Raw genomic sequence first — 25,150 nt, 5'->3', positions numbered from 1 at the left:
GAAAAGATAGTCTTTTCAAAAAGTGGTACTACAACTGGTTAACTGTATGGGAAAAAAATGAACTTCAACCCTTACTTCACATAATACATAAAAATTAACTGAAAATATTTAAATGAGTAAGAATTAAAACCAGTAAGCTTCTGGAAGAAAACAGGGAAGAAAATATTTGTGACATTGGGTTAAGCAAAGCTTTCCTACACAGAACACAAAAAGTACAATCTGTAACAGATTAAAATGATAAAAGAACTTTATCAAGATTTAAAAGTTCTTCTTAGAAAAATATTTGCAAAACCTATATCTGACAAAAGCCTTGTATTCAGAAAACATAAAGAACTCTTACAACTCAATAATAAGAGAATAAACAATTCAATTTAAAAGTGGTTGAAGGACTTGAATAGTCATTTCTCTGAAGATATACAGATGGCCGACAAGTACATGAAAAGATACTCAACGCTATTAATTATCAGGGAAATGCAACTTAAAACCAAAATGAACCACACCCACCACATGGCTAAAGTTATAAACACCAGCAATACCAAGTGTCAGGAAGGATGTGGAGCAACTGCAACAGTCATGTACTGCTAATGGGAACACAGAATGATGCAGCCACCGGGAGGACAGTAGGGCAGTATGTTGTCAAGTTGAATATACTCTTAACTAAACAGCTCAGCAATCCCAATCCCACATATTTACTCAAAAGAAATGAAAACATGTCTACATGTAGGACTTGGATGTGAATACTCAGAGCAAGCATTACTCATAACAGCCATGAACTGGATATCAACCAAAGATCTGTCAACTGGTGAACGGAAAACCAAATTGTGATATATCCGTATTTACTGCATACTATTCAGGAATAAAAAAGGAATGAGATATGAAAACACTCAACAAAATAAATGAGTCTCAAAAAGATGATGCTAAATGAAAGAAGACATACAAATACAATATGATTCTATATATATGAAATTCTTAAAAATTTCATGCAAAGGGGCATGAGGGAAACTTGTAGGTGGTGGAAATGCTCTATATCTTGATTATGGAGGTGTTTACATGACTATGTATAATCTCTAAACTCCACCAGCCTGTACACCTAACATAGATAAATTATACTTCAGTAAGGTTACTAAAATAAAGAAACAAGGACTTCCCTGGTGGTGCAGTGGATAAGACTCTGCGCTCCCAATGCAGGGAGCCCAGGTTCAATCCCTGGTGAGAGAACTAGATCCTGCATGTGTGCCACAACTAAGAGTTCACAGGTCACAACTAAGGAGCCCATGAGCCGCAACCAAGGAGCCCACATGCCGCAACCAAGGAGCCCATGAGCCACAACTAAGGAGCCCACGTGCTGCAACTAAGACCCAGCGCAACCAAATAAACAAGGAAATATTTAAAAATAAAGAAAAACAAATATAGAAGAGGAAGAAATGTGCATCATTTGGAGTTTCCTGAGGTAGATTAAAGGTAGGGGATGAAAAGGTAGCTTCATCTCTAGTGTGAATCAGATGACATTCTCATGTAAAATAGTTATTTTCAGTGTTTTACGTTTTTGAAAACATGATTTTTTTTGCTTTATTTGAATTTCATTAAAGTGCTTTAAGAATTTAGAAGAATGCAGAGAAATTACCTAAAACATTTAAGTTTCCATCACTCTGTTTTAACCAGGAGTCACCAGGAACCTGGCAATTATACCTGCTTATATGTTTACACCTGGTAAAAGTTTTCTTATGGTTTATTTACTGGGACCAAGAGTGAACTGGCAAACAAACAATGTAGAGCTTGTTACATGTATTGTTTATTTCCTAAGTCTCTTCTAGTGCCTGGCAACCATGCTACACATCTTCCCAGAGAACTGCATAGAGGAATGCTAGTAAAATCCCCACTATAATCCAATGAGCAATGTTGAAGTAAAGTCTGATTTTATAAAAATTACAGAATTGTGGAGAAAGCTATTTCAAAATAGTTGCTCAGGAAAAAAAGAAACTTTCACAAATGCTCCATATACTTTTGCTCGTTTCTCTGATACAATTAGCTGAGTACACTGGACCCACTACACTATAAAATCTCAGTTGCCCCACTTACAGCCAGGGTCTCACAGCAGCATTCACTCACGTGTGGCATGTTACTACCATCACCATCGATTTGAGGAGTTAAATTCTCCTTGCCATTTGCCCGAGCCTTCAAACTGTGCTACTCAGCCCTGGTCCTTAAACGGTGGATACAGGAGGGAGGAATGAGAGAACAGGGAAGAAGAGAACATGCCTGGGGAGAGAGAACAGCAACTTACTCAGAACTTCCACACGCCCTCCTTCTCCCCAACATGGTCTTGCCATCCCTGCCTTGTCACGAGGCCCACCTGCACAAATGCCATGCTCTCACCTGTGGCTGAGGGACTGAGCCTCGGTTGGGGGAGGTACCACCTGCCAAGCCTTAGGTGATGAAGAAACCAGATCTGGCTCAAAGCGAAAACCTCGTTAAGCTGAAACACTATAGAGCCAATCCCTGCTTTAGATCTTAGTGGTAAAACCCAATTCTGTGACTGTGCAACATGGGGGTCAGTAAAGTATATGCTTCTCAAATCACTCGTCCTATCTGCTCCGGTCAGCAGAGGCCTCTGCACTGACCAGGTGTCCTGCCTGTGCACTAATTAGAATTCAATGCCAGTTTAAACGGGGTTCTGCTGGCTGATGCTCGAGGCCGTTCTCATACAGTGCTTTAAAAACCCAATGTCATCTGACAAACCTTTGAGAGCAACTTCTATGTCCTTCCAGGCATGGTGCTAGGTGCCTGCTGTTTTGTTCAATAAACACTCAGCTACTCTGATCTGAAATGAAAAGCAGGAGACCACCAGGTAACCAAATGTCACCTTGATAGCTGCAGTGTTCAGGCTGAACTTTTAAAAACAAACACCAGCAACAACATTGTAAATCCTATTTCATTGTAAATACTCTGATGAAAATTTAAAAACAAACAAAGAAACCAAATACCAGCAATCTATATAATTAATAAGAAAACCTGTTTCTAGGTTTACATATTTCAGTTCAATTTCTCTACATACAGTTTAAAATGTCCACCTAAAACAGTAATCATTTTTTTCAACATTCATTTCAACTCTGATATCAGCTAGAATTTTAAAAGTTGACAGATGGCTGGAAAATGCCTCATTAAATCCTTCAAGAGCTCACAGCTCTACAAACACCCTGCCCAGCCAAGTTTTGGCCTCTGCTACTACCTTGTACATGTCAGGAAGACAGGGGGAAGAAGGAGAGCAGGCTATTGCCAAGGGCAGCCAATCAGCTCCGTCCCTCCTAACTACAAGCCCTGTCAAGAGAAACAAAAAGTGGAGGTGGGGGGGGGCTCTGATTGGCAATAGCTATCCTAATAAAGATGATGCAGTATCTCCTCTTGCACAAATCAGTTCTTCAGACAGATTCTCACAAGGACATGGAGACGTATGTACTGGGATACCAGGACAATGTTATTTGAAATGATTAAAAAAAAAAAAAAAAGGAGAAATAACCAAAAGGGACTTGCAGATGTGATTATATTAAGATCTTGAGATGGGGAGATGACCCTGGATGATCTGAGACGGCCCTAAATGTCATCACAAGTGTCCTTATAAGACAGAGGCAGAGGAAGATATCACTATAAGAAGGGGAGCAAGTGACGTGACTGGGGAGGCAGATTAGAGTGATGCGGCCACAGGCCAAGGAATGCCAGCAGCCACCAGGAGCTGGAAGAGGCCAGGGACGCGTTCCCACCTGGAGCCTCCAGAAGGAACCAGCCCAGTTGACACCTTGACTTTAGCCCAGTGAGACTGATTTGGACTTCTGGTCTTCAGAACTCTAAGAGAATGAATTTATGTTGTTTTAACCCACCAAGTTTATGGTAATTTGTTACAGCAGCCAGAGCAAATGAACACAACCACTCTCCAATAAGCTATTGCCCTTTGAACCATGGGCTTTTTGCAAGACTACTTTTTGTTACAGTCCGTATTTCAACAGGCATTCAAGTTTGGAGCATTATAGCTAGAGTTAAAATATATTTATTGTTGACATAAGGGGAAGAAGTGACATCAGAAAGGCCCTTTCCAGGGACTTCCCTGGTGGTCCAGTGGGTAAGACTCTGCACTCCCAATGCAGCGGGCTCAGGTTCAAGCCCTGGTTGGGGAACTAGATCCCACATGCATACCACAACTAAGTCAAGTCCTCATGCTGCAACTAAAGATCCCTCATGCCACAATGAAGATCCCGTGTGCCGCAACTAAGACCTGGGCAGCCTTAATAAATAAATAAAATTTTTTTTTAAAAAAAGTAAGAAAGGCCCTTTCCAAAATATCCTATACATTTAACGTGGATAATGAGTCCACCTATTCTAAAGAACACACATCTAATAAAATGTGCACTGCCTCAAAAGAAAAAAAAAAGAATCAAAGTAAAAGTAACCTCATCATAGAATTTCCAGGCAGGTACACCTCTACCGGCTTCCTGTTGCCCAGAGGACAGACACTACCCCATCCCTTCACCCTGGGCCTCCCGGCCTCTTCAGCAACTGTTTGATTATCACCTCCACCCAGCACCCTAAGCTCCCAGCACATGAATCTGTGAACTCATGAAACCCTGTTCTGACTTCCACACCTTTGCATAGGTGAGTCTCTGTACTTACCTTTCCCTTTGGCAGGTCCCACCTCATCCTCCACGGCACAGCCTGCCCTCCCCAACCTTCTCCCCGACCACCCGCTCAGTGCACCCGGGGAGGCATGACATGCTGGGTTCAGCCCTCAACTGCACCCTACAGTGCCTTATGACAGGACTCCTTACCTGCCTGTCTCCCCTGAGGACTCCTAAGTACCTCAAAGGCAGGGAGGGACTACCTCTTATCCAATGGAGTACCCAGGTCACAGAGGAGGGGGGAGAGGAAGATGCAAAGATGACTGGGGGGTGGGGGGGGCAGGCTACACAACCAGAGGCAGCCTTCCAAGCAGTGCTTCTCAAACTATGGGTGGCAACCCATTAGCGGGCCAGGAGATAGAATTAAAGAGCCATGAAATCAGTTTCGAGGGTCATGATGGGAATTTTTTTAATAACATTGGAAGAGAAATTAGTACTCAGCTTTACTAGATATAACAGTTAAAATTGTATGAAATTTCTGTTTCAGTTTTGTGTGCTTACAAACAGTGTACATTTATGTATGAATGTATATTATTTGCTGTGGATTCCCAGTCAAGAAGGTGAACAACACTTCATTAGAAGGAAACCCCGGGCTTCCCTGGTGGCACAGTGGTTGAGAGTCCGCCTGCCAATGCAGGGGACACGGGTTCGTGCCCCGGTCCGGGAGGATCCCATATGCCGCAGAGCGGCTGGGCCCGTGAGCCACGGCCCCTGAGCCTGCGCGTCCGGAGCCTGTGCTCCGCAAGGGGAGAGGCCACAACAGTGAGAGGCCCGCGTACTGCAGGGAAAAAAAAAAAAAAAAAAAAAGAAGGAAACCCCTTCCCAGGAGGCCAAATAGCAAATACAGCACCCATGGAACTGCAGCCCCTGGCAGGAGGGTGTGGACAGTGCCACCCGCATGTGTGCACAGGGTGAGGACGGACAAACCCCGAGCAGCAGGAACAGTGTTTCTGCCCTGGGAAGGGTACTGAGCCCTTCGCTCATCATTCCTTCCTCAGGTAGGCTCCAGACACCCACCACATGCCAAGTACCATGTGAGGTGATGGGGATACACCCAGCCAGGACAGACAGGGTCCCTGCCCCCCCAATGAAGCCCCCAGCCCCACCAGAGAGGTGGACCACAGACAAGAATGCAAAGAAACAGAATAATTCCAAGTGGTAGTAAGGGCTGTGAAGAAAAAGCACAGGGGTGGGTGGAACGAGGCTCCCCTGAAGGGTGACTGGGAGTCACCAGGAGGAGAGAGCCCTCCCAGCAAAAGGTCAGCCTGACCAGGGCCTGTAGGGAAGACAGTGTGTTTGAAGAAATGAAAGAGGCCAAGCAGGCCTGAGACAGGGGAGATGAGCCCACTGGCCCTCTAATGCCACGTTCAGCAGTGTAGCCTGCGGCCTAAGGCAATGAGACGCCTCCCGAAAGGCTTGAACTAGTGGCAAGAACTTATTCGGGTCACTGAGAGTATAGGGCCCCTGCCATAGGTGGGCCCAGGACCGGCAGACAGTACAGGGTGCAGGCAGCTTCCCCTTCCCAGCCCCCAACTCTAAATACAATGGCAGATGTGGGCCAGCTACTCTCTCCCTCAGTGACCCTGAACAAGGCACCGAAGTTCTCTGAGCCTGTTTCCCATGCTGACTAGGATGACCACACATCCCAGCCAGGGTTATAAGCCAACGCCATCGCTCCTCTCACCACTGCAGCAATTTTCATGGAGCGGTGTCACGCAACCGTGGCCCTTCTGATTCGTGGGCCCCCCGAAGTGTGTGGTCAGTGGAGGTGGAGAGGACTGCTGGGACAGAGCTGCTGAGCATGACCCTTGCTCCCCAAGGAGCTGTCGGAGAGGACTGGGCGCTAACGCAGCAAGGCGCAGACAGCCCAGCCAACTCCCGCAATCACTGAAACTCTGCCAGCCAGGAAGCCGGTCACCTTCCTTCATGCTTCCCTCTCCAGGAGGCTTGGCTTTAAAACATCAGCGTGGGGCAGTAGCATAGTGACTAAATTCTGTGTCTTGGTATAGACAGACTGTGTCTTACAAGGAAAACCACAAATAAATACCATGTTACAGTTACTGGGCATGAAAGACTTCCTCAAAATCACCAACTATCTGCCTGCTTTGGTCTGGGCTGCACCCGCTGCTACAAACTGGGGATGAGCCACCAGGCATGGTCCTAGCCAGCAAAACCAGAATAGTCTCCTGAGAACACCAGCCATGCACACAAATAACTATACCTGGCCTGAGGGGTCAAGAGGGAAGCAAAAAAACAAAAGGTCAGAGCAGGTCAGCGGCTAGCAGAAGACCTATCAGAGGCAAGCCCAGAAGGATAAGCACACCTTCCCAGTCACCCCAGCCTTCACGCCCATCCTCCAGAAAGGCACCCTCTACTTTATTTATGGATAATAAAGTAAAGATCCACTTCACTTGCTGGCTCAACAGAGGCAGGGTAACAACAGTGGCAGCAATACCAACAGGACTGGATCGTGTGACCACTTTTTACCGCACACTTACAATGAGTTAGACACTGAGCTAGGCAGTTCTCATTTATAACCTTAACACACCCACCCACTGGGGAAGGGTATTCACACACACACACACACACACACACACACACACCCCAATTTACTAATGGAGAATATAAAGCTCAGAGAAGTTAAGTTACTGGCTCAACATCACACAGCTAATGAGTAGCAGGACTGTGATTCCAAAACCCAGGCTGACTACAAAGAGCACTAGCCACGGCGTGACCCCACTCCTGAGCAGAGGTAGAGCTAGACCCTGGAGCTGCCGGCCACATGTCAGGCACGGCTGAGCACCTGGCAATGGACTCGCAGTTCAGGCCCACAGAACCACACGGCAATGCTCATTGCCATCACATAACCTGCAGCACTGCTGCAGCCTAAGCACACCTCCCACGCCTACCCATCTCGTTTAAACTCTGCACAGGCTTCAGGGCACACACTCCCACTCCCACCCCCAAGCATGCAGACTCACACATGGACCAGCCAGAACTGCACATGAGAGCTTTTACCTGAATTCTTTTATCTGAAGTGATCTGGACTGTTAGTAGATTAATGAAAACATTGGTTAAAGCAGGAAACCACTTAACAGTAACTTAAAATAAACACACGTACCTATAAAGGCACAAGTAAGTGTGCGCTGGTGTGCCGGCCTCCTGATGTAGGCCAGCCAAGGCTTCTTCTTGAGTCTGAGGCTACTGACCACAGTTCCCTGGTATCTTTTTTGGATAAATCACACCCATAAGACATCATCTAACTTTTCCAAATTTGTTTTGCTCCTTTTAAAAAGTAGAATGGGGACTTACAGTTGTGAAACAATCTAAGTATAGAATCTTTATAGGTTTTGAACAATATTTTTTCTTCTATCTTTCACAACTGTGCCACCCACATCCTGGCAATTTTTTAGTGACTCACCGTTATCAAATTTCCCCCAAGCGTTCAACTTACTTTTCACAGAATAAACGTTTCATTTTAATATGTTATGGGTTTACCAAGTATTTCACTGAATTATGTAATTACAAGAACAAGAACAACTAGTTTGGAACAAAGCCAGCCGACTATCAGTAACTTTGCGGGTGGCTGGTGGGAGCAGAGGCACAGGGGGCCCTGCAGTAGCCCATTAATCTCGTGCGGTCATTGAGACTACAGCTCTATAGAGGGAATTTAGAATGTCAGTTAAATAGGGGAGCTGGTGGAATGGAAGCTGGTTAAGAGAGTTTCAACTGTATTGATAAACACAATAAAAGCACAGCAGACAAGCATTCAATTATCCCTGAAGGGGCTTCCCTGGAGGCGCAGTGGTTAAGAATCCGCCTGCCAATGCAGGGGACACAGGTTTGAGCCCTGGTCCAGGAAGATCCCATGTGCCACGGAGCAGCTAAGCCCATGCACCACAACCACGGAGCCTGCCCTCTAGAGCCCATGGAGCCACAACTGCTGAGCCCGTGTGCCACAACTACTGAGCCCACGCATGCCACAACTACTGAGCCCACGCGCCTAGAGCCTGTGCTCCACAACAGGAGAAGCCACTGCAATGAGAAGCCCACTCGCCGCAACTAGAGTAGCCCGTGTGCAACAACAAAGACCCTATGCAGCCAAAAATAAAATAAATTAAATAAATTTTTTTAAAAAACTTAAACAAAAAATTATCCCTTAAGCCATGACAACACTTTAATTAAAACACTGTTTTAAATTTATATAAAATATATGTAATTTTTGAGCCACAAATTTATAGTATAGAAATATTGTTTTAATACTTCTATGGTCATTAAAATCTCTCTACGCACCTAAAGCATCTTATTTAAACCTTCGTTAAGCACGCTGTAAGTAAAAAAAAGACAAAAACCATAAACACCTAAGATCCATATGCCAATCAATAAACATCAGGGTTTCTAAAGGAAGTGGCCCCCTGGACCTCCGTGGAGAATGGCTTTGCCATGAGCTGTGTCTCCCCCCAAAATGGCAACAACTAACCCTCATCTAGTACTTAGTGAGGGTCAGCTTAAGTTGTCATCATCATGTTGATCTCCCGAAGTATGTATGATTATTACCCCCATTTTACAAATGAAACTTAAGTAATTTGCCTGAGTTATCCAGCTTTTAAGTTGAATTGAACTCAGCTGTCTGGCTCTTAATCGCTGGGCTACAGTGGGAAGGCACAGCTGACAGAAGATAACTCCAAGTGACCTTTAACCCTGAAAGTGAACGGTCAGTTGTTACAAGCAAAGGTGGCACGTGCTCACTTTCCTAGGTTGGACACACTCCATAATCAGAAAGCCGCCAGTGTTACAGGTCTGTCTGCCCCCCGTTCCATTATCTAACTTTGAGGGCAGATGAGGCTAGTTAGGCATGAAAATCTGGCAAATCAAGGGTTTCCTGAATATGTTCTTACAATGAGAGGTGGAAGGAACACTGGGCTCAAATCAAGGCACCCAAGGTGCCTTTCAGATCTGCCATCCATCTGCTATGTGTCTTGAGCAGGTCACTTTACTGATAGGGACAGAGTAAAGGGACAAAGTGGATGATTAAATAGTTAATTCCACTAAGGGATCGTAAGTAAAGAAAAAAGTATGGGAGACCCCTGTAAGTTAATGATCACTCAAGAAAGCAGGCCTCCCTAGCAACAAAGCCAAGCAGGCTTGCTTAGCAACAAAACCATGCAACAGAAGCATGAGACACATCCCAAAACAATAAAACAATGGTGGAATGAGACCCACATGCTGCCCTGTGATGTCAGTAAGTTAATGATCCCTAGGATGTGCTCTGCACACATAAAAAGCAATAATTTGGGAAAAGTGACATTTCAAAGTGAAAGACCCTCATTATACTGAGACCTAAAATAATTTTTCCATAGGACCGTGACAGTCCTGGATGGGCCATATAGGGTCAAAAACTCCCCCTCCCAACATGTCAGAGGAGTTAATGATGGAAGACTCAAAGAGTGAGGACGAAGGTGGTCTTTTCCCCCTCCCCTCTTTTCCTCTGATTATAAAACTGGAGCCCACTAATTTCTTGGGGAGGCACCCTCTTGCCCACCTGCTTGTAAACCTCACAAGTGTCCTATTCTAATAAATCACTTCTTATCTATCACTTTGCCTCTCACAGAATTCTTCCTGTGCTGAAACATAAAGAACCGGAGCTCCTCAGAGCCCCCCACCAAGATGCATTTCTGTGGTTTCATTACCTCTCTTAAGCCTCAGCTTCTTAACCTGTGAAAGAAAGGGATAACCTCTTGGTGGCTTTCCAACATTTTTAGGAGCATAGAACCCTTTCTTTAAGGAGAAGTCCAACAGGTTGAAATCAATGAAAGCAGTGCTGCTCCCGTTGCAGGCACCCAGGAAGACAGCCCCACCTTGCCTCCTCCCTCCCACCTTACCTTCGGCACTGGCTGGCAAAGGACTGAATCAGATGACACGGGGCACCCCAAGCAGAAGGACACACCATGAGTGAAGGTCCTGGGTGAGGAGCAAGGTACGGAATGGCCGGAACACAGCAGCTCAGGGAGTGAGAATATGGGGAAACAGTGACCCTAAGGAACAAGCCACTTCCTGGATCCGTAAGAGAGGGGAGGACACAGGGCAAACTGCTATCCCCAATACTGGAAGGACAGGCCAATACAGGGAGTCACAGCTTCCTAGAGCAGAGGACCACCTAAGGAACCAGTGCCAGGGTAGGAAAACTCACTGTAATTGATGACTTGCTGGAGGCTCAGTACAGACAACTGTGTGTTAAAAACTCCAGGGGGCCTGTCATAGGGGTCCCCACAATATTGTGAGAGTTACCTCCAGGAGCTCGACCAGGTTCCCACAGTGAATACCAGAGAAAAATTCCCTCTGACTTCTGGCAGGGAGAGGAGAAAAGGAATAATTTTTAAATACTCCAGAGTACTCTGTTCTTAACAAGGCCTGCCTTCCAGGAAAACTATTAACCAGAGACTAACCTGGGTATTATCAGAGCCTAACTGACCTGTGGGAAGGGGAATACTCAACTCCAGCCCATTCTAGCCATCCTGCCCCACCTAAGGGAGGAATAAAAACATGGAGAAACACTTGCAAAGTTCAAACTCCAGAGGCACAAGCTCACTAAAAGACTGAGCCCTCATCATAGGACTATACAACACTTCCTCACCTCCCACACCTCATCACTGTATTACTAAAAGCCTATTTACAGCAGTTACCTTTTACCTAGAACATCATGTTCAGCTACCAACAAAAAATTACAAGGTATACCAAAAGGCAAAAACCTCCACAGTTTGAAGAGACAAGAAAGCATCAGAACCAGACATGGCAGGGATGTTGGAAGTCTCAGGCGGGAAATTTAAAACAACTATGATTAATATGCTCAGGGCCCTGATGGATAAAGTAGACCGCATGCAAGAACAGGTGGGCACCAACAGCACATTAAAAGGATCATACACCATGATCAAGTGGGGTTTATTCCAGGAATGCAAGGATTCTTCAATATACGCAAATCAATCAACGTGATACACCATATCAACAAACTGAAGGAGAAAAACCATATGATCATCTCAATAGATGTAGAGAAAGCTTTTGACAAAATTCAACACCCATTTATGATAAAAACCCTGCAGAAAGTAGGCATAGAGGGAACTTTCATCAACATAATAAAGGCCATATATGACAAACCCACAGCCAGCATTGTTCTCAATGGTGAAAAACTGAAAGCATTTCCACTAAGATCAGGAAGAGGATAAGGATGTCCACTCTCACCACTATTATTCAACCTAGTTTTGGAAGTTCTAGCCACAGCAATCAGAGAAAAAAAAGAAATAAAAGGAATCCAAATAGGAAAAGAAGAAGTAAAGCTGTCACTGTTTGCAGATGACATGATACTATACATAGAGAATACTAAGGATGCTACCAGAAAACTACTAGAACTAATCAATGAATTTGGTAAAGTAGCAGGATACAAAATTAATGCACAGAAATCTCTGGCATTCTTATACACTAATGATGAAAAATCTGAGAGTGAAATTAAGAAAACACTCCCATTTACCATTGCAACAAAAAGAATAAAATATCTAGAAATAAACCTACCTAAGGAGACAAAAGACTTGTATGCAGAAAACTATAAGACACTGATGAAAGAAATTAAAGATGATACAAATAGGTGGAGAGATATACCATGTTCTTGGATTGGAAGAATCAACATTGTGAAAATGACTCTATTACCCAAAGCAATCTACAGATTCAATGCAATCCCTATCAAATTACCATTGGCATTTTTTACAGAACTAGAACAAAAAAATTCACAATTTGTATAGAAACACAAAAGACCCTGAATAGCCAAAGCAATATTGAAAACAAAAAATGGAGCTGGAGGAATCAGGCTCCCTGACTTCAGACTATACTACAAGGCCACAGGAATCAAGACAGTATGGTACTGGCACAAAAACAGAAATATAGATCAATGCAACAGGATAGAAAGCCCAGAGATAAACCCACACACATATGGTCACCTTATCTTTGATAAAGGAGGCAAGAATATACAGTGGAGAAAAGACAGCCTCTTCAATAAGTGGTGCTGTGAAAACTGGACAGCTACATATAAAAGTATGAAATTAGAACACTCCCTACCACACACAAAAATAAACTCAAAATGGGTTAAAGACCTAAATGTAAGGCCAGACACTATCAAACTCTTAGAGGAAAACATAGGCAGAACACTCTATGACATAAATCACAGCAAGATCCTTTTTGACCCACCTCCTAGAGAAATGGAACTAAAAACAAAAATAAACAAATGGAACCTAATGAAACTTAAAAGCTTTTGCACAGCAAAGGATACCATAAACAAGACCAAAAGACAACCCTCAGAATGGGAGAAAATATTTGCAAATGAAGCAACTGACAAAGGATTAATATCCAAAATTTATAAGCAACTCATGCAGCTCAATAACAGAAAAACAAACAACCCGATCCAAAAATGGGCAGAAGAACTAAATAGACATTTCTCCAAGGAAGATATACAGATCGCCAACAAACACATGAAAGAATGCTCAACATCATTAATCATTAGAGAAATGCAAATCAAAACTACAATGAGATATCATCTCACACCGGTCAGATTGGCCATCATCAAAAACTCTAGAAACAATAAATGCTGGAGAGGGTGTGGAGAAAGGGAACACTCTTGCACTGCTGGTGGGAATGTAAACTGATACAGGCACTATGGAGAACAGTATGGACGTTCCTTAAAAAACTACAAATAGAACTACCATATGACCCCACAATCCCACTACTAGGCATATACCCTGAGAAAACCATAATTCAAAAAGAGTCATGTACCAAAATGTTTATTGCAGCTCTATTTATGATAGCCAGGACATGGAAGCAACCTAAGTGTCCATCAACAGATGAATGGATAAAGAAGATGTGGCGGGCTTCCCTGGTGGCGCAGTGGTTGGGAGTCCACCTGCTGATGCAGGGGACACGGGTTCGTGCCCTGGTCTGGGAGGATCCCACATGCCGCAGAGCGGCTGGGCCTGTGAGCCATGGCCGCTGGGCCTGTGCGTCCGGAGCCTGTGCTCCGCGGCGGGAGAGGCCACAGCAGTGAGAGGCCCGCATAACGCAAAAAAAAAAAAGAAGATGTGGCACATATATACAATGGAATATTACTCAGCCATAAAAAGAAATGAAACTGAGTTATTTATAATGAGGTGGATAGACCTGGAGTCTGTCATACAGAGTGAAGTAAGTCAGAAGGAGAAAAACAAATACCGTATGCTAACACATATATATGGAATCTAAGAAAAAAAAAATGTCATGAAGAGATTAGTGGTAGGACGGGAATAAAACACAGACCTACTAGAGCATGGACTTGAGGACATGGGGAGGGGGAAGGGTAAGCGGTGACGATGTGAGAGAGTGGCAGGGACATATACACACTACAAATGTAAATTAGATAGCTAGTGGGAAGCTGCAGCATAGCACAGGGAGTTCACCTCCGTGCTTTGTGACCACCTAGAGGGGTGGGATAGGGAGGGTGGGAGGGAGGGTGATGCAAGAGGGAAGAGATATGGGAACATATGTATATGTATAACTGATTCACTTTGTTGTAAAGGAGAAACTAACACACTATTGTAAAACAGTTATACTCAATTAAAGATGTTAAAAAAAAAGAAAAAGAACAGGTGGGCAGTGTAAGAAGAGATGGAAATTCTAAGAAAGAACAAAAAAGAAATGCCAGAGATAAAAAAAAACACTGCAAAAAAAAATGAAGGATGCCTTTGACGGGCTTATTAGTAGACTGGATACCGCTGAGGAAAGTATCTCTGAGCATACAGATATCTCAGTAGAATCCTCCAAAACTAAAAGACAAAGAGAACAAAGATTGGGGGGGGGGGGAAGGAAAGAAAATAGAACAGAATATCTGAGGACTATGGGACAACCACAAAAGGTGTAACATATGCATAAAGGGAATATCAGAAGTAGAAGAGAGGGGAAAATAATAAATATTTGAAACAATAATGATGGATTATTTCCCCAAATTAACCTCAGACACCAAACCACAGCTCCAGGAAGCTCAGAGAACACCAAGCTGGATAAATGCCAAAAAGCCCATACCTGGGCATACCATTTTCAAATTACAGAAAATCAAAAGATAAAAAATTCTGAAAGAAGTCGGAGGAAAAAAACTACCTTACCTATAGAGGAACAAAGATAATTACATCTGACCTCTCCTCAGAAACCATGCAAATAATAGTAGACTGAAATATGTAAAGTGTTGAGAGAAAAAAAATCCCACCAACTTAGAATTCTGTAAACTGTGAAATTATCTTTCAAATGTAAAGGAGAATAAAAAAAAAAAAAGACTTTCTCAGACCAAAAAAAAAAAATTGATAGCATCTGTTGCTAGTAGATTTGCCTTGCAAGAAGTATTAAGTTCTTTAGAGAGAAGAAAAATAATATAGGTCAGAAACTCAGATCTAACATAAAGAAGGGAAGATTATTGAAGAAGGAATAAATGAAAGTAAAATGAAAACTTTTATTTTTCTTATTCTAATTGATCTAATAGGTAACAGTTTGTTCAAAATAATAATACCAACAATGTACGCTTATGTATACATGTTACATATGGTATACTGATGTACATTTTATATATGTGCAAGCTTATATTATGCATATATTATGTATGCTTATGTATACATATTATGTGTATATGTGCTATGTATGCTTTATATATAAGTGAAATGAATAACAGCAATGATATAAGGGTCTAGAGGAGGATATTGGAATTACTTTGTTGTTATAAAGTACTCACACAACCTGTGATGTGGATACCGTTATTTCAAAGTGGACTTGGATTAGTTGTAAATGCATATTGGAACTCTAGGGCAACCACTAAAAAAGTGAAAAAAAAAAAAAAAAGAAAAAAAAGTATAACTGATATACCAAGAAAGGAGAGAAAATGGAATCATATAAAATGCTCAAAACCCACAAAAGGCAGTTAAGAGAGTGGAAGACAAAAATAGCAATAAAGAACAAGGACAACAAATAGAAAACAGTAACAATTACAGTATATATTAACCCAACTATATCAATAATCACTTTGAATGTCAATGGTGTAAATGAACCAATTAAAAGACAGAAATTATCAGAATGGATCAAAAATCAGCACACAACTATACAAGAAACCCACCTGTCTACAAGAAACCCACTTTTAAATAAAGACACAAATAGATTAAAGTAAATAGAGAAAAATATATTGTGCTAAATAACACTAATCAAAAGAAAGCAAGAGAGCTATATTAAATTCACATAGAGTAGACTTCAAAGTAAAGGAAGTTATCAAGGATAAAGAAGGGCATGACATAATGATAAAGCAGTCAATCCCCCAAGAAGACATAACAATTCTTAATATGTATGTGCCTAACAACAGAGCATGAAACTATGTGAGGCAAAAACTGATAGAACTGAAAGGAGAAATAGATGAATCCACTATCATAGATGGAGACTTCCAACATCCCTCTATGCAAAACAGACAAATCCAGCAGGCAAAAAATCAATAAGGACACAGTCAAACTCAACACCATCAATCAACTTCATGTAAATGATATCTATAAATTACTTCATCCAACGAGAGCAGAATATACATTTTCCTCACATGGACCATTCATCAAGACAAACCACATTCCGGGCCATAAAACACACCTTAACAAATTTAAAGAACAGAAATCATACAATATCAGCTTTCAGACCACAGTGGAATTAAACCAGAAATCAGTAACAGAAGGTAATAGGAAAATCCTCAAGAATAAACAACACATTTCCAACTAACAGGAGTCAAAGAAGACATCTCAAGAGAAATTTTAAAATATTCCGAACTACATGAAAACATTAATTATCAAAATTTGTGGGATGCAGCAAAAGCAGAATTTAGAGGGAAATTTATAGCATTGAATGCATATAATAGAAAAGAAAAAAATATCTAAAATTAATTATCCAAGCTTCTACCATAGGATACTAGAAAAAGAAGAGTAAATTAAATCCAAAGTAAGCAGAAGAAAATAAATAATAAGAAGTAGAGCAGAAATCAATAAAATTGAAAACAGGAAATCAATACATAAAAAAATGAAACCAGAGACTTATCTGGTGGTCCAGTGCTTAAGAATCCACCTTGCAATGCAGAGGATGCCAGTTTGATCCCTGGTCAGGGAACTAAGATCCCACATGCCATGGGGAAACTAAGCCCATGCACCTCAACTACTGAGCCCATGTGCCACAACTAAAGAGCCCACATGCCACAACTACAGAGCCCACGTGCTCTGGAGCCCACAGGCCACAACTAGAGAGAAGCCTGCATGCCACAACTAGAGAGAAGCCCATGCACCACAATGAAGAGTCCGTGTACCACAATGAAAGATCCCTAGTGCCACAACTAAGACAACGCAGCCAAAAAATAAATTAAATAAATGTTTAAAAAAACATGAAACCAAAGCTGGTTCTTTGATAAGATCAATCAGTGTGATAAGTTTCTAGCCAGACTAACTAAGGAAAAAAGAAATGACACTATTTAACTAATATCGGAGATTAAAGAGGGAAAATCACTACAGATTCCATGGAAATCAAAAGGATACGCAAGAAATACAACGAACTCTATGCCCATAAATTTGATAACTTAGATGAAATGGACCAATCCCTTGAAAGACACAATCTGCCAAAACACAAGAAGAAATTAAAGATCTGAATAGGCCTATATCTATTTTTAAAATGGAATCAATAATAACCTTCCAAAACAGAAAGTACAGGTCCAAATGGGTTCATTGATGAATTCTACCAAACATTAAAGAAAAAAATTATACTAATTTTAAAAATATTTATTTATTTATTTGGCTGCACCAGGTCCTAGTTGCAGCACACGGGATCTTCATTGTCACATATGGCACCTTTAGTTACAGCGTGCAGGATCGTTTAGTTGCGGCATGCAGGAACTTTAGTTGTGGCATGCAGGATCTAGTTCCCTGACCAGGGATCAAACCCGGGCCCCTGCACTGGGAGCACAGAGTTTTAACCACTGGACCATCAGGGAAGTCCCAGGAAGTTATATTAATTATCTACAATCTCTTTCAGAGGATAGAAGCAGAGAGAATACTTGCTAACTCATTCTATGAGAGCAGCATTCCCCTAATGGCAAACCAAAACAAGAATAAAAAAAGAAACTACAGACCAATGTCGCTTATGAACACAGACACAAAACTCCTCAACAAAATATTAGCAAATAACATTCAAAAAATATACTAAAAAACTATACTTCACAACAAAGTGAGATTCATCCAAGGTATGCAAGACTCATTCAACATTCTAAAATCAATTATTGGGGGCTTCCCTGGTGGCACAGTGGTTAAGAGTCCGCCTGCCAATGCAGGGGACATGGGTTCAAGCCTTGGTCTGGGAAGATCCCACATGCCACGGAGCAACTAAGCCCATGTGCCACAACTACTGAGCCTGTGCTCTAGAGCCCACGAGCCACAACTACTGAAGCCCCCGCACTCTAGAGCCTGTGCTCCGCAACAAGAGAAGCCACCACAATGAGAAGCCCGTGCACCGCAACGAAGAGTAGCCCCCACTCGCTGCAACTAGAGAAAGCCTGTGCGCAGCAACAAAGACCTAACACAGCCAAAAATAATAAATAAATTTTTAAAATAAAAAATAAAATCAATTATTGTAATCCATCACATCACAGACTAGAAAAGGAAAATCACATAATCATATCAACAGATGCAGAAAATGCATCTGACAAAATCCAACACCCATTCATGACAAAAACTCTCAGTAGGGCTTCCCTGGTGGCGCAGTGGTTGAGAGTCCGCCTGCCGATGCAGGGGACACGGGTTCGTGCCCCAGTCTGGGAAGATCCCACATGCCACAGAGCGGCTGGTCCCGTGAGCCATGGCTGCTGAGCCTGCGCGTCCAGAGCCTGTACTCCTCAACAGGAGAGGCCACAACAGTGAGAGGCCTGAGTACCACAAAAAAACAAACAAATAAGAAAAAAAAACTCTCAGTAAACTAGGAATAGAGGGAACTTTCTCAACTTGATAAAGACTATCTACAAAAAGCCTACAGCTAACATCATACTTAATGGTAAGAAACCTGAAGCATTTCCACTAAGATCAGGTACAAGGCAACGATGTCCCCTCTCACCACTCCTTTTCAACTTCGTACTGGAAGTCCTTGCTGATGCAATAAGGCAAAGAAAAGAAATTAAAAATATTGGGAAGGAAGACATAAAATTGTTCATAGATGACACAACCATCTATGTAGAAAATCTGAAAGAATTAACCAAAAAGCTCTTGGAACTAATAAGTGATTACAGCAAAGTTGCACAATATAAGATTAATATACAAAATTCAACGGTTTTCCTATATACCAACAATGAACAAGTGGAATTTGAAATTAAAAACACCACATCATTTACAGTAGCACCCAAGAAAGCAAAGTACTTAAGTATAAATCTAAGTATACATATATATATGATCTGTATGAGGAAAACCACAAAACTCTCATGAATGAAATCAAAGAAGAACAGAATAAATGGAGAGATATTCCACACTCATGAATAGAAAGACTCAACATTGTCAGTTTGTCCCAATTTTATCTATAGATTCAATGCAACCCCAATCAAAATCCTAGCAAGTTATTTTGTGGTTATTGACAAACTGATTTTAAAGTTTACATGGAGAGGGGAAAGACCCAGAATATCCAACACAATACTGAAGAAGAACAAAGTTGGAAGACTGATACTATTCCACTTTGAGGCTTACTATAAAGCTACGCTAATCAAGCCAGTGTGGTATTGGCAAAAGAATAGACAAATACCTTAATGGAACATAACAGATAATCAAGAAATAGAATCATATAAATATAGTCAACTGATTTTTGACAAAAAAGCAAAGACAATACAATGGAGCAAAGATAACCTCTTCAACAAACGGTGCTGGGACAACTAGACATCGACATGCAAAATAAAGAATCTAGACACAAATCTTACAGATGTCACAAAAATTCACTCAAAATGGATCACAGACATAAATGTAAAACTCAAAATTCTAGAATTCCTACAAGTTAGCACAGAAGAAAACCTACACAACCTTGGGTATGGTGAAGGTATTAGATACAATACCAAAGACACAATCTTGAAAGAAATAATTGATACGCTCGACTTGATTAAAATTAAAAACTTCTGCTCTGTGAAAGGCAATATAAGAGAATTAAACGACAGCCACAGACTGTGAAAATATATTTACAAAAAACACATGTGATAAAGGACTGCTACCCAAAATACACAAAGAACTCTTAAAACTCAGTAATAAGAAAACAAACAACCCAATTAAAAAATGGCCAAAGACCTTAACAGACACTCCACCAAAGAAGATACTGAGGTGGCAAATAAGCACATGAAAAATACATCACATCATATGTCATCATATGACAAAAATCTGACAACACGAAATGCTGGCAAGGATGTGGAGCAACAGGAACTCTCATTCATCTCTGGTAGAAATGAAGGCAAAATGGTACATTTCAGAAGACAGGCAGTTTCTTACAAAACTAAACATACTCTTACCATATGTCCAGCAATTGTGTTCCTTGGAATTTACTCAAAGAAGTTGAAAAATTATGTCCACATAAAACCTGCACACAGATATTTATAGCATAGTAGCCAAAAAGTGGAAAGAACCCAGATTTCCCTTAACTGAAGAATGGATAAACAAAATGTGGTATACCCACATAATGGAATCTTATTGCTCAATAAAAAGAAATGGGGGGCTTCCCTGGTGGCGCAGTGGTTGAGAGTCCGCCTGCCGATGCAGGGGACACGGGTTCGTGCCCCGGTCCGGGAAGATCCCACGTGCCGCGGAGCCGCTGGGCCCGTGAGCCATGGCCACTGAGCCTGCGTGTCCAGAGCCTGTGCTCCGCGACGGGAGAGGCCACAACAGTGAGAGGCCCACGTACCGAAAAAAAAAAAAAAGAAATGGGGACTTCCCTGGTGGCGCAGTGGTTAAGAATCCGCCTGCCAATGCAGGGGACACGGGTTGGAGCCCTGAGCTGGGAAGATCCCACATGCCATGGAGCAACTAAGCCCATGCACCACAACTACTGAGCCTGTGCTCTGCAGCCCACGAGCCACAACTACTGAAGCCCGTGTGCCTAGAGCCCGTGCTCCACACAAGAGAAGCCAACGCAATGAAAAGTCCGCGCACTGCAACGAAGAGTAGCCCCCACTCGCCACAACTAGAGGAAGCCCGCGTGCAGCAACGAAGACCCAATGCAGCTAAAAATAAATAAAATAAATTTATAACAAAAAAATAAATGAAGTACTAATATGTACTACAACATGGATGAACCTTAAAAACATTATGCTCGGTGAAAGAAGCAAGACACAAAGGACCACATACTGTATGATGTCATTTATATGAAATATCCAAACAGGCAAATCCATTGACACAAAAAGTCGATTAGTGGTTAGCAAGGGCCGGATAGAAGAGGTTTGGGGGAAAGGGGAAGGGACTGCTAACGGGTACTGGGGTTTCTTTTTGGGGTAATGAAAATGTTCTCAAATTGACTGTGGTGATGCTCATTCAACTCTGCAGCCTGGGAGACTCGTGACCTTAGACAAGGACTCTTCCTGAGCCAACTGCTCTCTCTGTAAAATCTCAACCATATGACCTACCTCACAGAGTCAATCAATTAAACCATGAGTGTGAAAGTGTTTCACAGCAACAGGCACGTAATAGGCATTCCATACAAGCTAAAAAAATAACGAAATATGCAAAAGTACCTTGTGATAAATGCCTTCACAAATGTCAGGTGGTTTTATAATTTCATATATAAAATTATAACATACATTACCAGAAATAAGCCATTTTCAGTTTCACATGCTGCTTTCCAAAGACTCACTTGAGCTCAGTGCCCCACTGTTTCAAAGAGAAGTTAATGGAATTTGGATGCCCTGGGGCAGGCTGATTTGCAGCTTGCTCTCCCACCAGCTCTCCAGGGGCAGTTTCCACAGCTAGGACATTTCTGGCTTTTTCTGCAGAAGCATTTGGGTGCGGGTTAATTAAATCTGAAAGAAAGGCAAACAAGTGTCAGTTACTCAAAGTTTCCACAGGGAACTTGATATCCTACATAGTACACTGTCTTGATATACTATATAAAAATCTATATAAAAATCTATATAGTATATATTATAGTATTTTTTAATGTGTACTACATGAAAACACAATCTGTAGGTGGCTAGCATGTTCTGCAACCATTTTCATCTAAAGTGGACCCATGGTCCTCAAAGGAAGGTGGTACCTGCTTCAAACCACCAAGTTAACAGCATCGGTCCAGGGAAAGAAGAGGCTAGGGCTCTTCTCTGCTGTCTTGTAGATCAGCAAACCTGGTATAAAGCTGTGATCATGGTCCACTCACCTATACTGATAAGGAACAATTTCCAGGATAAACTGTTAGGTGAAAAAAGCAAAGTGCAGACCAGATTACACTAATGCTCTTTTCTGTAAGAAAGTGAGGTGAATAGAATATATATATACTTGCTGATCGCAAATAGTGACACTGAAAAAATAAGTTTGCATATAAAGGATAGCAGTTCAGTAAATTCATAGGCAAATGCATTGATGCTAAAGCATGATCGAATTTCAGAATGTATCATTAAAATGTAAGTGGTTGAGGGACTTCCCTGGGGGTCCAGTGGTTAAGACTTTGCCTTCCAATGCAGGGGGTGTGTGGGTTCGATCCCTGGTCAGGGAGCTAAGATCCCACGTGCCTCATGGCCAAAAAACCAAAAAACATAAAAAAACAGAAGCAATACTGCAACAAATTCAATAAAGACTTTAAAAATGGTCCACATCAAAAAAATCTTAAAATAAAATAAAATGTAAATGTTTTAAATATTTAAGGTTGCAATGATATGATGCCCAAAATTTGCTTCAAGATAACAACATTCTGGTGCTCGCTTCAGCAGCACATATACTAAAACTAGAACAATACAGAGAAGATTAGCATGGCCCCTGCGCAAGGATGACACGCCAATTCATGAAGCGTTCCATGTTTTTAGACTGGGATTGACGTATATACACTAATATGTATAAAAAGGATAATAAGAACCTGCTGTATAAAAAAATAAATAAAATAAAATTCAATAAAAAGAAAAAAGATAACATTTTTGTTATTTAACAAATAAATAATATTTGCCTCAAATAACATGTTATTTGCTTCCAAATAACAAAATTAAGTGGGTAAATATATCAATGAAACAAGATGGGTCATGAAATACTAATTGTTGAAACTATCTAATAAACATGTGGGTAATATTATGTTATTCTCTCTCTGTAGATGCTTAAAATTTCCCATAAGACCCATAGTAAAAACTTACTTTTCTAAAGTTTTGATAAAATGTATCCAACAATAAATACTTTGTATTCTTCCAAACGATATAATCTCTCTGAGAATATATATGTTTGTAAACAGAGTTGAACATCGTTTTACAATAATCAATTTGATCTATACTCCCCTTGAATAAAGCATCCCTACATTGGCAATATCAACCATCACTCCTTCAGTGGAAACAGAATCAGAGTGGAACACTGAACACTGATAACCAGGAAAAAAATTACTTTCTAATCAGATGAGCACACAACCTGAGTTCACTTAGAACAGGTCACTGTGAAGGTCATCGAGCACTCATAGAGAAGGCAGAGCAAAGGGAATCCTGGACTCAGGGGCCCTTGAAAATTGATGTTCCAAATGGGAACACCTTATGACGGGCTCACACTTTGTTGGCAGGTCACTAACTTGACCACAGTCAGCATGGCAAGGGCTCCGGGAACACACTGGGAAAAGTATGCTGGCTGTGACAAGAAATGACTGCTGTGTATCCATGAGGGGAACTGGTGCCTGCCCAGGAGAGTCAACACCTGGCTCACAGTAGCGTTCTAAGTAGAAAAAGCAAGAGGGTGTGTTGGGAGACAGAAGAACTATAGGCTTGGCAATGGATTATAAGATTAAGTCAAGAAGGCCAGAAGTTACAAACCACCACTGGTTCCTGATTCTTGGTTCAAGTTACCACTGTGTATGAAGCACTAGGTGCTCAGGGTACAACAAAAAATGAGAGAGTTCTTGCCCTAAAGGAGAACACATCTAGGAGAAAGATATAAAATAATAAAATGTTAAGCTCCAACGAATGCAAGTCACCAACGAATGCATCGAGTCCCTGGTATCCAGACTTTCCTCTGAGCCTTGGGGTCCAGGAGATGCCTTGGGGATTTTCAGAGGGAGAGAAGAAAGGGGTCCCACTCTTAGCTTCAACCACAGTGGTTCCTCTTTTCACTCTTTTATATCCTGGAGTTCCTCTTGAGATTTCATTTGGAAAAAAAGAGTTCCAATAAACAAACAAAAAACAAGTTAGAACACCACTAACCGGGTCCAGTTTCCTCTACCTACTTTATTTGTCAGGACACAGAAGCCCTGAGCTGGGGCTAGAAGGCAGTCAGCTGTTCCAGCAGTGACAACTGCCTCATGGCGGGTGCAGTGACTGTACCGGGTAGAGGCAGCCACCCGACATCTGTGTGTGTCGGTCACTGGGCACACGGGTGCACCGCCTCTATTTCAGACAAAGGTAAAGCCGACACCAGGCTTCCCGGAGGCTGGTCTTTCGCAGACCCCTCACAGGCAAAGCATTACAACTCTAAACCAAACCAAGAAATAAACACAGTGCACTGCACCTGTTTCCGTTTCGAGCAGAGTCCAGCCCCTTCTTCCTGTGTGGGCTGGCAGCAAGGTGAGGAGCGGCCCCCTCTGCGGGTGAGACTGACAAGCGCTCTCGCATAGCCAAGCACCTGTTAACCAGGACGCCCAGGCCTGGCAGCAGCCCTGGGCCCACACTGGAAATGGTTCCTGAGGAACTCAGGCCCTGGGGGTGGGGTGCAGAAAAGGGACCGGAGGCCAGGGAGGATGTTGGCAAAACAAACCGCTTCTAAAAGTCATCACTTGACGTGAAAAAGAAGCCATTTCCCAGTTTTAGCTAGATTGTTTTGTCTGGTTTTTGGTTGTTAAAAGACCACGTGAGATTTCCTTAATTAAAAGCGGAGCTGCTGGCTTCCCCTCAATACATGTCCTAACATTAGCATTCAGGGAACCTCCTCAAGAAGGACACAAACTAGGACAGGGCAGTATTTCCTTGAAATCCTTAAGAGGATGGATTGGATTCACGAACATGTGCTTTATCTTGCAGCTGCAGTGGGGAAAGAAAAGTCTGTGCTTGAAGAGTTTTGGTATTCAGACCTTCTCTGTTATTTCTGAACATTTTCCAATGCCTAAATGACACCTCTGAGCGACTTTTAGACTACAGATTTCCTGGGTTCTGATTCCAGCACAGCCTCTATCATTCTGGCGTGGCCATTCCCAGATCTCCAGGAGTCCTTCCCACGGAACGCGTTCTAACACCAGGGGCCCTG

The 25,150-nt window shown here is 42.1% G+C and overlaps 1 protein-coding gene and 1 non-coding gene across 4 annotated transcripts in view; one reads left to right on the top strand and one right to left on the bottom strand.

Moving 5' to 3' along the window:
* TBC1D2B (TBC1 domain family member 2B) overlaps positions 1–25,150 on the bottom strand; it is a 92,588-nt gene that overhangs the window by 39,589 nt on the left and 27,849 nt on the right. For all 3 annotated transcript variants that reach the window (XR_010839740.1, XM_059056805.2, XM_067029444.1), the window contains one exon: positions 21,594–21,759. Coding sequence is in view for 2 of the 3 variants with exons in the window: in XM_059056805.2 (XP_058912788.1) it covers positions 21,594–21,759 (166 nt within the window). In the remaining variant the exon portion in view is untranslated. The remainder of the gene's footprint in view (positions 1–21,593; positions 21,760–25,150) is intronic.
* On the top strand, positions 22,644–22,750 carry LOC131754170 (U6 spliceosomal RNA). Its single transcript, XR_009335203.1, has one exon. It is a non-coding gene; the product is annotated as a U6 spliceosomal RNA (small nuclear RNA).

Source organism: Kogia breviceps, chromosome 3 (genome assembly GCF_026419965.1).
Source record: "Kogia breviceps isolate mKogBre1 chromosome 3, mKogBre1 haplotype 1, whole genome shotgun sequence".
NCBI classification, from domain to species: domain Eukaryota; kingdom Metazoa; phylum Chordata; class Mammalia; order Artiodactyla; family Physeteridae; genus Kogia; species Kogia breviceps.
Note: the sequence above shows the minus strand (reverse complement) of the source record. Positions and strands in the feature narration are given on the sequence as shown.